This window comes from Ascidiella aspersa, chromosome 9 (assembly GCF_963924565.1).
Source record: "Ascidiella aspersa chromosome 9, kaAscAspe10.2, whole genome shotgun sequence".
Lineage (NCBI taxonomy): Eukaryota > Metazoa > Chordata > Ascidiacea > Phlebobranchia > Ascidiidae > Ascidiella > Ascidiella aspersa.
In genome coordinates this window covers 85,135-100,091 of record NC_139455.1, presented here as the reverse complement: position 1 = coordinate 100,091, position 14,957 = coordinate 85,135, and the positions used below count along the sequence as shown (strand labels likewise).

General features: G+C 44.3%; 1 protein-coding gene across 1 annotated transcript in view; it reads right to left on the bottom strand.

Annotated features, from left to right (window-relative positions):
- Positions 1-14,957, bottom strand: part of LOC146131728 (neurobeachin-like protein 1) — a 48,856-nt gene that overhangs the window by 12,933 nt on the left and 20,966 nt on the right. Inside the window, exons 32-43 of the mRNA XM_083397030.1 lie at positions 14,380-14,528; positions 14,183-14,230; positions 13,991-14,072; positions 13,657-13,699; positions 13,047-13,119; positions 12,336-12,464; positions 11,672-11,932; positions 11,050-11,314; positions 2,603-2,787; positions 1,953-2,108; positions 1,325-1,476; positions 346-487 (exon numbers count right to left, since the gene is read on the bottom strand). Coding sequence (XP_083253156.1) covers positions 346-487; positions 1,325-1,476; positions 1,953-2,108; positions 2,603-2,787; positions 11,050-11,314; positions 11,672-11,932; positions 12,336-12,464; positions 13,047-13,119; positions 13,657-13,699; positions 13,991-14,072; positions 14,183-14,230; positions 14,380-14,528 — 1,685 coding nt within the window. The remainder of the gene's footprint in view (positions 1-345; positions 488-1,324; positions 1,477-1,952; positions 2,109-2,602; positions 2,788-11,049; positions 11,315-11,671; positions 11,933-12,335; positions 12,465-13,046; positions 13,120-13,656; positions 13,700-13,990; positions 14,073-14,182; positions 14,231-14,379; positions 14,529-14,957) is intronic.

Genomic DNA, 14,957 nt, shown 5'->3' with positions numbered 1-14,957 from the left:
TTGTTTGTTAATTTGGGGTTTGAGTGAATATGTTGTTGATAACAGGCATCGTGTTAACTGAAAGTAAGGTCTTCTGGTGCTTATTTGTTTGTTTAGTGTTTTTCAGAGCAAATTTCAAGTTTCGATGCTGGTTTTACGTTCGCAACTTTTATAAAATAGAAAAGAGAAAGATTTCATGGACCTTCAAAGAATTAAGAGATCACCAAATCTTCGAACTAACGACGGTTTTGCTTCATTGGCTGGGCAATATGTTTTCCAGCTTTAATTTAAAGAACTGTTTGACGGGGGAGTGTTTCAACAGTTTGTATCAATTATTTGAAGTTTGATATTTAACCAAGGGCTTACCTTGACAACGGTTGGTGCGAGATTGTCTCTCAGCCTGCTTGCGTCCTCGTGAAGATCGAAGTTGTAATTCTCAGTAAGTTTGAGTCGCATCCTCGAAAAGTTCTCGGCGTTTGAAAGTTTCCAGTAGGTTTTCTCAGGGTTCCTGCAAACATTATCGCACATTGAATGTAGTGTTAACACATTTACTACTTTAGCCTCATGGGTCAAATTTATTTATGTTTTTTGCCGGGTTTAGATCGGAACACTGGCTTGGTTGCAAATCTTTATTACTGGGGTAGGAAATCGTATAAATCAAACCTTTTTGTAAATTATGATCATATACACTGTGAGTAGATACATTGACATCTGACATGCAATACGCCCGAGAAGCAACGAGCAAGAAAAATTGTACTAATTGAGAATCACAAACACGTTTTAATTTCCTAGTGTCTCACTTTGTGTTTTTAGGGACAATCTACGTTAACACCTCTAGGGTTGTGACCCTAAGAAGCCGTTCACTGTTACTTTTATCATTTCACTATGTTAATAACCGTTGTTTATTTTTGTGTTTCAATGTATTATGTCATATTTTTATTTACTCAGTGACGAATACAAACAAATAAATAAATAAATTCAATTTAAACAAAGTAAAATTTTTCAGTGTTTACTTTAGGATAAACATTGCTTAGGTGACAGTTATAAATAAACATTTCTAAAAATATACGTTATTACGTCAAAGTTACGAAGTCACCCCCCAACCCCAACTCATTCACCCCTAGTATCGGACGAGCAAAAAATGTTTTTTTCTCAGCCACACTGCCACTTAGTATCGGGTATCGACCCCGATCCGATATTATCGGACGTCCCTATTCCCCATTGCCCGCAACTACGTCATCATGTGTTCTACAGAGAAGCACTTCTCCTAATGAAGTTACGACGCAGATGTTGCGCCAATATAAGAACATATTACGTAATCACAAGAACACATTACGTCACTGACCTGTCCCTCCAGAGCCCGCGTTCGCTGGCCAGGAACCTCTTGGTCGCTCTCCACTGACGAAGTACGTTTGTGTTCTGGTTGTGGAGCGACTTCCCGATCCTCAACTGACGATCTTCCTCATGTTGCTGCCGTTTGTACAAGTCAGACTCGAACTGGGAATCATTAGGAATATGATTATATGCACATGTACCAAGAAAAATCAAATTAAGAGCAAGATGAATAACAGAAGTATAAAAATATAAAATCTCAAACGTTTTGGCAATTTACTCAAAAAAATAGACTTTCTTTAATTGAAAGAATACCTAAAATTATTAACCATATATCATTCAAATTGTTTGACACGCGCAGAGTGAAAATAATAATGTTTCATCTTTATTTGAAGTTCAACAAACAAAGCAGTGAGTCAAATCCATATATGGAGTAAAAGTTATTATAGAAGCCTTGCCGAAAAAGTTTTTAACTAAGAGGTTTCTTTTAAAAATTAATAATTGGAAAATTCATAATAAAACATTGTTAAACGAAGCACTAATTATAATAATAAAAAAAAAAATTAAAACCGGGATAATGAATAATAAGGGATCATAAAACAGCTTCAAACTAGAACAATAGATTGTTTGATGACAATCACCTCGGCTTTGAACCTGAGCTTGACCTCTCCCCTCTCTCGCGCACTCTTGTGGTGGGAAACCTTGAGTTCGTCGGACGCAGATTCCGCGTATGACGTCACACATGACGTTAGGTCGGCGAAACTACTGGTGCGGAACTGCTGAGCGTTCTGCATGACCTGGCACCAATAAAACGATCGAATTGAGGATTAGATCCAGGGTCGAAAATATCGGCATTCGTCCGATATTTTGAAGTTAGTATCGATGTGTATAAGTATGACATTTTACGTGGTAATTGTTCGATCTTTGTTGTAATTTCAGTATTTGTCTTGTACTTTGCATTGGTATCGGTTATTGTCCGATAATTTTCGTAGTAGTATCGGTTATCGCCCGATTTAAAAAAAATGCCAATCAGCTTTTAAAAGTACGAAACGATTAGAGATTTACTAAAAACCCTTGGGAGAAATTGATCTCCTTTTACGCAGAAAATCACGCTCGACGTGTTTAACAACTTTTTAATACACAATGAATTCAAAACTTGCAAAGATTTAGACTTTGTGGCAACCCTGGACAACTTAAACGTGTGTCAGCTTCTAATTTCCCATATTGCCAGTTGTAAAGTACGTATGTGTTGTTATGTACAAGTAAACATCAGTTAATTCGATTAACTCACGCAGTTGCTGATGAACGCCTTCCACTCCTTGGATGAACAATATTCCAGAAAGTCCTCGAAGAAGCGGGGACTCCCCTTGGTAGGGGGAAGCCCCGGTAGGTGCGGCCCCATGCTTAGTCGTTCATAATTCTTGTCGAGTAGATCTCGGATGATCGGAACAACGAACTCCTTCACGTAATTGTCCTCTGTACGATACACAATAGTTTAGAGCAAATCGAAATGTTAAGGTTTAAGTTGCTGGTCACGTCTTTGTATTAAAAAAGTAGAAAATATTTTTCTTGACGGAACGCACGAATATTTTTAGAGATGACGTCACAAAGTTACGTCGTGACCGGAGTCTAAAGCATGTGATCTTTAGATAGGGTTGTGGTTTCATGTCACAAAACGCAACTCAAATCTTAGTTTTAATATTTTCAAGATGGTGGGATGACTGGTGAAAATATTTTCCTGAATATTGTTACTGTTAAGAAAAGGGGTTGGAAGCCAAGCGAGCAGGTGTCGAAGAAGTGTCAATAATACTGTAGAAATCAAGCTTTGCAATACTCAACACTTCTTTCTATTATTGCTTGCGTCTACAAGGACAATAGCGAACGTACAATTTTCGCACGGTACAAATCAAAACAGTAGAGAAATCGGTGCAGGTTTTCAAAGTTTGATGTCTGGCGTGTATAGTGTCTTCAGTAATGATGCTGGTGGTGACTGCACCAAGCACCGCAAAACAAAGGCTTTATATATCAACTAAATTGGCCCCAAAGGCTAGAAGCTAGTTGCATTCTTTACGTGAGAGGCGCGCACTACCACGCCTAATTAAGTGAGTGTGCGTATGCGATGCGTCGCGCCATTATGCGCGCGCAAAAGCGAGAAATGGAGCAATAGCGAGAGGCAAAAAACTAACAAACTCCCCCCAAAAAATAGGGTACGATAAGTAACATATTTTTTATACAAAAACAAAGTTTTGCCGTTCGCGGCTAGCGTAATGTTCGTTGCTACGGATGTAGCGTGGAGGTTTGCTACTCAAAGAGTAGCATGGATGGACGTCAGGGATAATGGATGTACATCGGGGATCACCGTTTCCGATCATCGTCACTGGTCATCGTCTGCGGCTGCTGGAAGGATGACGCAAAGTTTTGCGATTGGTCGGGTCAATGTTGATCCGGATGTGGTAACATCAACGCTGCGGACAACTCCGTGTTTGTCCGGGTGCAATTTAACGATACGGCCCAAAGGCCAACGACCACGAGGAGTGGAGTGGTCCATTATTAGAACGATGTCGTTCTGTCGTAAGTTTCCGTTTCTGTCTAGCCACTTTCCTCTTGCAATTATAGTACGCGGATACTCGATTACCCAGCGCCTCCAAAATGCGTCGGCGGCGTACTGTACAAGTCGGTAGCGTTGTCGGGTGTAGCAGTCGCTTGCATCGGTGACGAGCGGGGGAAGGCTTATCGCAGGGTTAATCTTCAGCAAGTGATTTGGAGTAAGAGGAAGGTCTTCTCCGGCTTCCAATGGAACTTTCGTCAATGGGCGGGAGTTCACGACATCTTCAACTTCTATGAACAGTGTGTGTATTGCGTCGTCGTCAAGTTGCTTGTCGGACGCCACTGCCAATAGAACTCGGCGTACCGATCGAATCATACGCTCCCAAGCGCCTCCAAAATGACTAGCGCTCGGAGGATTGAAGTGCCAATTAATCTCACGTTGCCTGAAGAAGGTCTGTACGTGAACCAGATTCCATTCTCGTATTGCTTCACGCAGTTCTCTTTCTCCTCCCACCAGGTTAGTTCCGTTATCGGAATATATGTTGGTGACTGGACCTCGTCTGGAAATGAAGCGCCTCATCGCGTTGATAAGAGAGTCCGTAGTGAGGTCTGGGGCGACTTCCAAATGTATTGCACGAGTGGTCATGCACGTAAAGATACATCCGTATCGTTTCAAAGTACTTCTTCGATGTTTAACTTTGAACGGTCCGAAGTAGTCTACTCCGGTATGGGAGAAAGGTGGCTGTCGGATTTGAAGTCTAGCAATGGGCAAGTCGGCCATCAACTGCTCCCCTGGTTTGGCACCTCTTCTCATGCAAAACAAACACTCGCGTATGACGCGACTGACTTCTACTCTGGCGTTTAAAATCCAGTAGTGTTGACACAAAGCATTCAGCGTGTGATTGACGCCAGAGTGACCGGTTATGTTTCGATGTGCGTGGTCGATGATGAGGTATGCGAGACGCGAAAGCTGTGGGAGAATTGCTGGGTGTCTGGAATCGAAGGGAATTTGTGCCTTTTGCAGCCTTCCTCCTACACGTAATACCCCGTTTATCAATTTTGGGTTAAGTTTGTAGAGAGGCGTGGGCTTTCCCATTAGTCTAGGCACCGCGGACTTCATCCACTGCGGGAAGTTTTCGTGTTGTACATATTTCACTAGAGCTTCTTCTGCTCTCTGTAACTCTTCAACAGGAAGGGGTGAGCAATCAAGGCTGGCTTCGGGTTCGTTTCGTTTTCGGGACAATAGAAATGATTTCACTCGTAAGAACCACGCTGCGGCAACCTTCAGACGGTAGAGCGAAGAAAAGTGTAAGATTATGCGATCGGTAGCCGGGACGTCGGACGTACACAGGAACACTTGCTTTGGTGTCTTATCGAGGTTGAAGCTTTCATATTGCGGGGAAGCGGTCGGTGGTTGGGCAAAACGGTTCGGCCAATTGTCGGGAGAAAGCTGTAGGAAAGGCGGACCGTTGAACCACATTCCAGACTTTACCAGAGCTTGGGCGCACATTCCTCGTGAAGCTTGATCGGCCGGATTTAATTCGGTTGGAACATGCATCCAGTCGTAGGATTTCGTATGTTCGAGGATTTGCGATAGACGGTTTCGTGCAAATGTCGGAAAATTCTTGGTTTCTGCTCTTAACGATTGAAGTACAATTGAGGAATCTGTCCAAAAGATACATGGACAATCGTGGATTTCCAATTCTTCCTGGATACGGCGGGATAGCTTCACGGCGTCCAGTGCAGCCTCCAATTCCAGTCTTGGAATAGTGTGTTTTCCAGCACCCGACAGCAAGGACTTTCCCATAACGAGTGAACATTTGACGTCACCTTGTTCATTAAACTTTCGTAAGTAGCAGACTGCGCCACGTGCAGAATTGGAAGCGTCAGCGAAAAAGTGAAGTTGAGTTCCTGTCCAAGGACGGATATTCAATGGTTCGAAGCAACGAGGAACCCTTACGTCATGAAGATGACGTAGGCTGTGGCGCCATGTATTCCATCGCTGTTCTTCGGAGCCTGTTATTGGTTCGTCCCAATCTACCTTCTTATGGCAGAGGTCTCTATAGATCAGCCTTGCTTCGAGTATGACCGGCGCTACGAACCCCAACGGGTCAAATAAGGAGTTTGTGATGGACAACATGACACGGCGTGTTAGAGGTTGTTCGGGGAAGCTGATTTCGAACTGAAACTCATCGGCCTTTACGTTCCATATGATTCCCAATACACGCTGCTGCGTTGCTTCGCCCAGTTTTACTTCCTGTACAGCCTTTGCCCTTTCTTCAACGGGAACGGATTCCATGACGTCATCACTTGTTGACAGCCATTTTGTCAGTTTAAATCCGCCTTTAGCAAGTAGCTTTCGTAAGTCTTTTACTAGTTGGACTCCTGTAGTCGAGTCGTTTGCTGTGGCAAGGCAGTCGTCTACGTAAAAACCCTTCAATACGGTTTGCGCAACTCCAGGGTGAAATAATTTGCCGAACTGTTTGGCTGTTTGGCGCAAGCAAAATGTTGCACAGCTGGGAGAAGACCGGGCGCCGAAAATATGGACGGTCATGCGATGTGGGAAGGGCGTTTTGGACATATCTCCTCCTGGCCACCAAAGGAACCGCAGAGCGTCACGGTCTCGAGGCGCGACAAGTACCTGATGAAACATGGCCTCTATGTCTGCCACTATTGCAATTCGGCCTTTCCGAAATCTCATCAGTACACCAACCAGGGAGTTCACTAAATCAGGACCTTTCATTAGCATATCGTTGATGGCGATTCCCTGGCATCTTGCAGCGCAGTCGAAGACGACTCGAACCTTGTCCGGCTTCCGTGGATTTATGACTGGATGGTGCGGTAAATACCAAGTGCGACTCGTTGTATCACTCTGATCGGAGGGTACTTCTTCTGCATATCCTTTATCGAGTAGACACTTTATTTGTTCGATGTATTGTTGGCGAAGCCTTGCGTCGTTTGATAAGCGTTTCTTTAAACTTGTCAATCGTCGACGTGCCATCTGTATACTGTCGGGGAGGATTGCGGAGTCGTTCTTCCATGGAAGAGGGAGCTGGAAATGGCCGTTTACAAGTTCCACCAGTCTGGACATCATGTTGTAAGCTACAACGTCTTCTCTGGAATACTGTAAACCGAATTCGGCCGCTTCCTTGTGGTTACTTATCCAGCGCATGAGAGAATCCACGTGCGTTACGTCAGTTTCGTGTGGAGAGGGAATAACTTCTTCCTCGTCATTGACAATAGCGCTTGCAAGTTCGTCTACCTCTCGTGGTATACCCGATGTTCTTAACAGGAAGTTAGCGCTATCCTCGGTTGATCGAGTTGCGAGTGAAGGTCCCTTTAATAGCCATCCTAAGGGTGTCTTGATAGCGTCTGGAAGATAACGAGGGTTTGGTGCGAAACGACTCTCCAGGCAACGATGAGCAAGGGCGTTGTCGTTGCCGATCAGTAGCATTACCGACCCGCCAGTAATGCATGGCAAATTAACACCGCGAAGGTATTCATGCCGATCCAATTCGTATTGAGGTGGGGCAACAGTTGGCTTTGCGGGGATTTGGTCGATGAGCAACACATCCGGTAAGAAGATCTCCCCACTGCCATCCAAGGGGCGTATTGATAGCGATATAGACGCTGTATTGACTTCCCGCTTTTCGGAACCCAACGTGCTTAGGTGGATGCTTGTTGACCTTTCAGTAGATGTAGCGTTCAGTAAGCTGGCCAACTTTCGTTCGCAAAACGTCGTGTTAGAACCGGAGTCTAACAGCGCATAAGTTTGAACTTCTTTTTCTTCATAACGAACGCATATTGGAACCATGTCTAGATAAGCAGAAAGTTGCTTCGTATCCGCATCCTTCGATAAAGAATGTAGGCAGTTACTTCGTGCAGAGCTTTGACGAGCTGCGATCTTTTCTGTGATATTGGGACGTTCAGTCTTGACGAAATGCAACAAAAAATGATGAAAACGGCTTCTACAGCCACTTTGACTGCAAGTGACGTCACTGCGACAGTTTCGAACAGTATGGCCGTGGCGCAAGCATCTGTAGCAGCGAAATGCAGTTCGCAAGTACTCTTTTCGGTCGGAGATGGCCTTTCTACGAAATTCTTCACAATTCTCCAGGCGATGGGATTTTTCACAAAGTGGACATTGTCGAACAGCCTCGCTCTCAGTAGAAGTTGGTGCGACGACGGTGGTGTAAGTTGTAGCAAATTGTCGCTTAGACTTGGAGGTGGCAGCTTTGTTGCCATGCGGGTCTACATCTTTGTTGTATTGATCCGCCAAAAAACTTCTTCCATAAGTTGAGTTGGCCTCCTTACTCTGAAGGTTGACGAATTCGGAAAAGTCTGAAAACGCTGCAACTCGACCGGCTGTATCTTGTACTTGTAGAGAAAAAGTCACCCAACGGTCCCTCAATTTAGTTGGCAATTTTGCTGCTATGGCCGTTATAAAGCCAACAGAATCGACTGTAGAGGCGCCGCGTATTTGCTCAAGAGCTGCGCAGCAGTTGGTTAGAAGGACGGCGAATCTCTCTAGACCTTCGGCATCGTTAGCAGCTAGCTTTCGTTGTTCGTTTAGAAGGCTTTCACAGCGACGAGCTACTATGTGTGGCTGCCCGTAGCGGTTGTATAAATCTTGTAGAGTACTTTCGAAAGCATCCTGCGGATTCCGGTTTACAGCATGATGCTTTACCTTATCGCAAACATGTTTTTGGCAGTGCTGCAGAAGGTAGTTGAGCTTCAAGTCAAACGAATCGACCTTCCTGCCAATATGTATGGTGTATCGATTGATGAAGCTCCAATAGTCCATCGGATCGCCGTCGAACTTCTCCACTATAGGTTTCGGTAGAAAGCGTTCGCCCACTTCACCTCTGCAACAATGATTCGTGTGATCACGTGGATGATTCGTGTGATCACGTGGGCGTGACCCCGTATTGTACAAGCTTTTCGAGGGGTTTTGAAGGTGTCGGGGTTCATTCGGAGGACTATAACGAAAAGTGTCGACGGTCGGGTGAAATCTGGTCGAGCGTTGGGTAACGTAGCGGAAATCCGGTGCGTGGCTTGTTGTAGTGAAAACTGGAACTGTCGACCGTTCTGACGTCGTAATTGCAACGGAAGCAGAAAGAGTTGAACGGGGGACATGGCCAAGACTAGCCGGACCGCTCAATCTGGGAGTAGAAGAAGATATGTGCGGAAACTCGATTGCGGGAAGAAGCGGAGTTATAGAACCTGAAAAGTTGCGTTGCAAGAGCCCTCTTCGGCGAGTTGAACCACAGTTGGACTCCGCAGCTTCTTCTTTTCTTGACACTGGAGGGTTAATCGGATTTATGGAATCCGAATAGTTACATAGAGAGAGCCCTCTTCGACGACTAGAGCCGCAGTTCGATTCCTCCTCGTCGCAGGCAGCTTCTAGCTCCGATAGCTCGTGGCGATGACGAGTCTCGCGTAAACTTTCTTGAAACTCAAGCTCCAATGCCTCTCGTTCACGTTGGGTCTTCCGCTCAGCCGCTCTTTTCGCCTCCTCGTTCTGACGCCGGGCCTCTTCTACCTGACGTTGAGCCTCCTCCTTCGCCTCTTCTACCTGACGCTGAAGTTGCCTCTCGGCGGCTTGCTTTTGCGACGCGAGACGTTCCTCTTCGTGTACTCTAGTAAGGCGTGCCATTTCCAACCTTTTTCGGCTCTCCCGCTGTCGAGTGCTGCTTTGCCTCGACGATGCTCTTGTTGTGATGCTTCCTCGGACTGAACGACGAGCTGCATCATCAGCGGGGCTGTCAGGCAGCGGCGTATGCAATGGGCCGGCGGAAGAACTTCTCACGAGGTCAAGCCACTCTTGCACGCGCTTTTGAAATTCAGTGTAGCCAATAATACACTGTGCTTTCGTAGAGCTGGATCCTGGCACGACTTGGTTGTCGAGGATATTGCCACATAGAGACATAAGGTGAAGGTATTGGGCGTTGACATCCGGTAACAACGAGATGACTGTAGGGCGACCTTCGGCTTGCTTCATCTCACTTTCGACGTCTACGTACAATCGGTTTAGCGCTTGCCATGCGACAATGATGGGATCCATGGTGTATGCGCAATGTGCTGTACTTCAGGTAACAATGGAGAAGCCTCGGGTCAGAGCGGGCAATGAAAAACTTAATGCTGCAGGAAATTCAGCAGAGCCCTGCAGGCACGACGCGTGGTGACACAAGACGACGGACGTTGTGCTTTACTACAACGGAAACAAAGAGCGCGAACGGCACAACGTGCTGAACTTTGAGCGTGTCGAAAGCACTGATGCTGCACTTCGGTGCAACGGGACAACAGGTGTCGCAGGCACTGATTGCCGAGCGACGGTACTTCGTACGCTGCACTTCGGTGCAACGGGACAACAGGAGTCGCGGGCACTTATTGCCGAGCGACGGTACTTCGTACGCTGCACTTCGGTGCAACGGGACAACAGGAGTCGCGGGCACTTATTGCCGAGCGACGGTATTTCGTACGATGCACTTCGGTGCAACGGGACAACAGGAGCCGCTGGCACTTCTTGCCGAGCGACGGTACTTCGTACGCTGCACTTCGGTGCAACGGGATAACAGGAGTCGCGGGCACTTATTGCCGAGCGACGGTACTTCGTACGCTGCACTTCGGTGCAACGGGACAACAGGAGTCGCGGGCACTTATTGCCGAGCGACGGTACTTCGTACGATGCACTTCGGTGCAACGGGACAACCTCACCAGCTGTAAGACGGGAGACTTTGAAAACTTTTGTAGAAATCAAGCTTTGCAATACTCAACACTTCTTTCTATTATTGCTTGCGTCTACAAGGACAATAGCGAACGTACAATTTTCGCACGGTACAAATCAAAACAGTAGAGAAATCGGTGCAGGTTTTCAAAGTTTGATGTCTGGCGTGTATAGTGTCTTCAGTAATGATGCTGGTGGTGACTGCACCAAGCACCGCAAAACAAAGGCTTTATATATCAACTAAATTGGCCCCAAAGGCTAGAAGCTAGTTGCATTCTTTACGTGAGAGGCGCGCACTACCACGCCTAATTAAGTGAGTGTGCGTATGCGATGCGTCGCGCCATTATGCGCGCGCAAAAGCGAGAAATGGAGCAATAGCGAGAGGCAAAAAACTAACAAATACTTTGCATCAGCTCAGCTATCATCTACATAAACCACAATATAAACCAAGTTAATGCACGGACCTTTGACGCTTTGTATGACGAATCCGTGCAGAGCTTCCAGCACATAGCACACCTCTCCTGTGCACGAAGGTTCACGCGAGTGGAGCAGGTTGTGCAGCTTAGCTGACGTCATAGCAACCATCTCGAGCTTGCTGGTTGCCAGGCAACCGAGGAGCAGGTTGATCCCGATGCGGGCCAGCTCCCCCCACTCGTTGCCGTGCGAGGTGTCGGAACGGTGTTCCCATACAAGCAGAGCGTCATACAACGCGAACACGTTCTCCATTAGCTGGACAAGTAGGTCGAAAAATCTCGCATTGTTTCAACGTTCGAGTTTAAACAATGTACATTGTCCACGTCATAATGGATGAAGGTTGTTGAAATACGTGGTAAAATATAAAAGCGCACATAAAAAAATGTGTTTTGTAAACGTTTTGAATGTTAACTACTTCAAATCACTTTTTCCATTAGTTTGAAGTAAATCAATAGGTTCTGCAACATTTAGGACCCACACACAATCATTAGAGCAAATGAGCATTATTTTACTAAATCCTAATCGCATTTTAAATTCCAAACTTTAGGCAAAAGATAAAAAACAAACAGAGACGGCGACAAAACTGTAAAAAAATAAAATCTAGAAACTCACAGTTTCTGTCCACAACTGGGGATTCCCCTCCGCTTCTCCCCTCAGAAAGCCGAAAATAAACTGCATCAACTTCTCGCTGTTCTCATTTGCCACGGCGAAGCTGACCCCACTGGAACCACTGGAGCCCGACGCCTCTCTGACGTCACTGAGTGCGGCCTCCAGACAGGCCTCGAGGACCCGGGTCTTGACCTTTGACCTGTCCAACATCAACTGGTGCTCTCTAGCGACCTCATCCAGTGCCGCGAACATTTTACGACGTTCCTGGAATATTATGACGTCAGTAAATAAATCTTGCGACGCTCCTGGGAATATTATGACGTCATTAAATAAATCTTGTGGCGTTGCTGACGCCATTAAATAACATTTCAAAAAAATCGTGATATGATGACGTCATTATATAAACCTTTCGTTATTAATTTGAATAACGACGTCATTAAGTGAATTTTCCGAAGCTTCTGGAAACAATGTGACGTCATTAAACAAGTTACGGTAATAGTGGATATAATGATGTCATAAATCTGGCGACGCTTTTGAAAATCTAATGACGTTATTTGCGGCTGGAAATAATAACCTAATTAAAAAGTCGATTTGAATTCATGACGATAAACATAGTAAAAACTATGTTGGAAGTGAATTGTACATTTATCCGATTAAGTTTCCTCACCATCCAATCCTGGTTTGAAGATCCCCGAACTCCCCTCCATACAAGAAGAAATATGCTTTCCACCGCAAGATCAACCGCATCACCGTCCATACGAGCCTCGCTAGCATCTACCACAGTAAACTGCTCATCCTAAATATAACCAGGTTAAATGGGAGCAGAGATCCGAGGGTGAGGGTTCGAATCCCACCACAGTAAACTGCTCAACCTAAATATAACCAGGTTAAATGGGAGCAAAGTTCCGAGGGTAGGGGTTCGAATCCCACCACAGTAAACTGCTCATCTTAAATATAACCAGGTTAAATGGAAGCAGAGTTCCGAGGGTTGGCGTTCGAATCCCACCACAGTAAACTACTCATCCTAAATATAACAGGTTAAATGGGAGCAGAGTTCCGAGGGTAGGGGTTCGAATCCCACCACAGTAAACTACTCATCCTAAATATAACCAGGTTAAATGGAAGCAGAGTTCCGAGGGTTGGCGTTCGAATCCCACCACAGTAAACTACTCATCCTAAATATAACAGGTTAAATGGGAGCAGAGTTCCGAGGGTAGGGGTTCGAATCCCACCACAGTAAACTGCTCATCCTAAATGGGAGCAGATTTCGGAGGGTTGGCGTTCGAATCCCACCACAGTAAACTGCTCATCCTTTTGAAACAAAGTTCCGAGGGTTGGGTTCGAATCCCACCAACAATTAGCAAAATCGCTCTCTCACCGTGTCAAGGTCAAACAGGGCAGATCCGTTGCTGGGACTATTAGTGATGACGTCATCATTGCTGGGAGTCGGGCTTCAAAAAAACGAAAACTTTTTAAAAGCGAATAAAACTAACGCTAATTTAATTCAGCTTAAAAAAATTAAAATTAAAACTTCGTGATTATCATAGTTTTAAATATTTCATCGTGGCCCTAAAAAAGTGTTTCTAAACCTTTTTCCGCCACAACACAAATGCCAAGCGATAAGTAACAGCGAAGCTTTTGGCGACCAAGTCCAACGAACTGACTCATTTGTAAGAGAACAAAGCACAAATATCATAAATTTGAATTTAATTAATATGACTGATGTCTTGTGTTACTCTCATAGTTTTTTTATGCTTTTGAGTAATCTTGCTAATAACCAATTTCAATAAATCTAACCATATGAAGTTACTGCAGTTGTGACCCAACCAAATCACACAATTGAAACCTTGACGCCAAATTAAATTGTAACAACAGATTACTACGAGAACACAATAGAAACGGAAGAAATATATTAATAAAAACTTAACTTATTAAATATATACAAAAACACGCGATAATAGAACGAGTTTTATTCTGGGTTTTCTTACCTTTCACTAGAGGCGCTAACACGGTTGTTGTTTGCTGTTTTGCCTGCAAGGATCGTAGTGGTCAGTACATATAAAGAAAAACCTTCCCTACAAAGTAGTTTAACCAGCACTAGGGATGTAAGTTTATTTTGTCGCGAACTGTGTAAAATTTAAACAGATATGACATCTGAGAGTGTTGTTATCGGGGGTTGTTTAAAATGAGTAAGTAGATGAAAACTTACTTTTTAAAGTTTGGTGACTTTTAAAATTAAATCAACTTTGTTTACGTTACCTTCAAATTCAAATTAAAGTTAATTGAATTTACTTTTAATTAACTGAGTTACTTCTAACGAACCTTTCAAGACTTTTTCCAAAACTTCAGCCTTAGATGCCTCAATGGTGGATTCGGTTCGTTCCATTGTTTGACTTGCAGTCCTCTGGAAAAACCAAGCGTAACACTTTGTTACTATGAGCATTTATAAGTGAGAAATGTAAGTGAACAGAAGGGTTGGTTAAAGGGTTAAATTTAGTTGAATAAAGTAATTACCTTATGTTGCGGCGAAAATCCATCGATAAATAACCTCGCCAAAGCTTCCTGTAAATAAGGCATTTTAACAAACATTTAAATAATAACAATAAAACTGTTAGTGTAACGTCGAACATGCAATCTAGGTTGTTACGTTTTACTTCCGATGTAGCAAGACATAGCTGTGGCTTGTCATAATATGTTTTCGTCGACCTTACCTGCCAACCATATTGTTGTACGCATCCCTGTAGAAAAGCAGCTTTTGAATAAGCGAGTGTGAGGAACTGTTGGCAAGCCGAGCGCTTGAGATTCACGTGACTTCGGTGCATGACGTGAAGGGCAGCGATGAATGTGGCGCTGTCACAATCTGAATAAACACAACATTGTCGCAATCTAAATCAACACAACACAACATTGTCGCAATCTAAATCAACAACACAACATTGTCGCAATCTGAATCAACAACACAACATTGTCGCAATCTGAATCAACAACACAACATTGTTGCAATCTAAATCAACACAACATTGTCGCAATCTAAATCAACACAACATTGTCACAATCTGAATCAACAATACAACATTGTCGCAATCCGAATCAACACAACACAACATTGTCGCAATCTAAATCACCACAACACAACAAGGTCGCAATCTAAACAACACAACATTGTCATAATTTGAATCAACAACACAACATTGTCGCAATCTAAATCAACACAACACAACATTGTCGCAATCTAAATCAACACAAACAACATTGTCACAATCTGAATCAACACAACACAACATTGTCG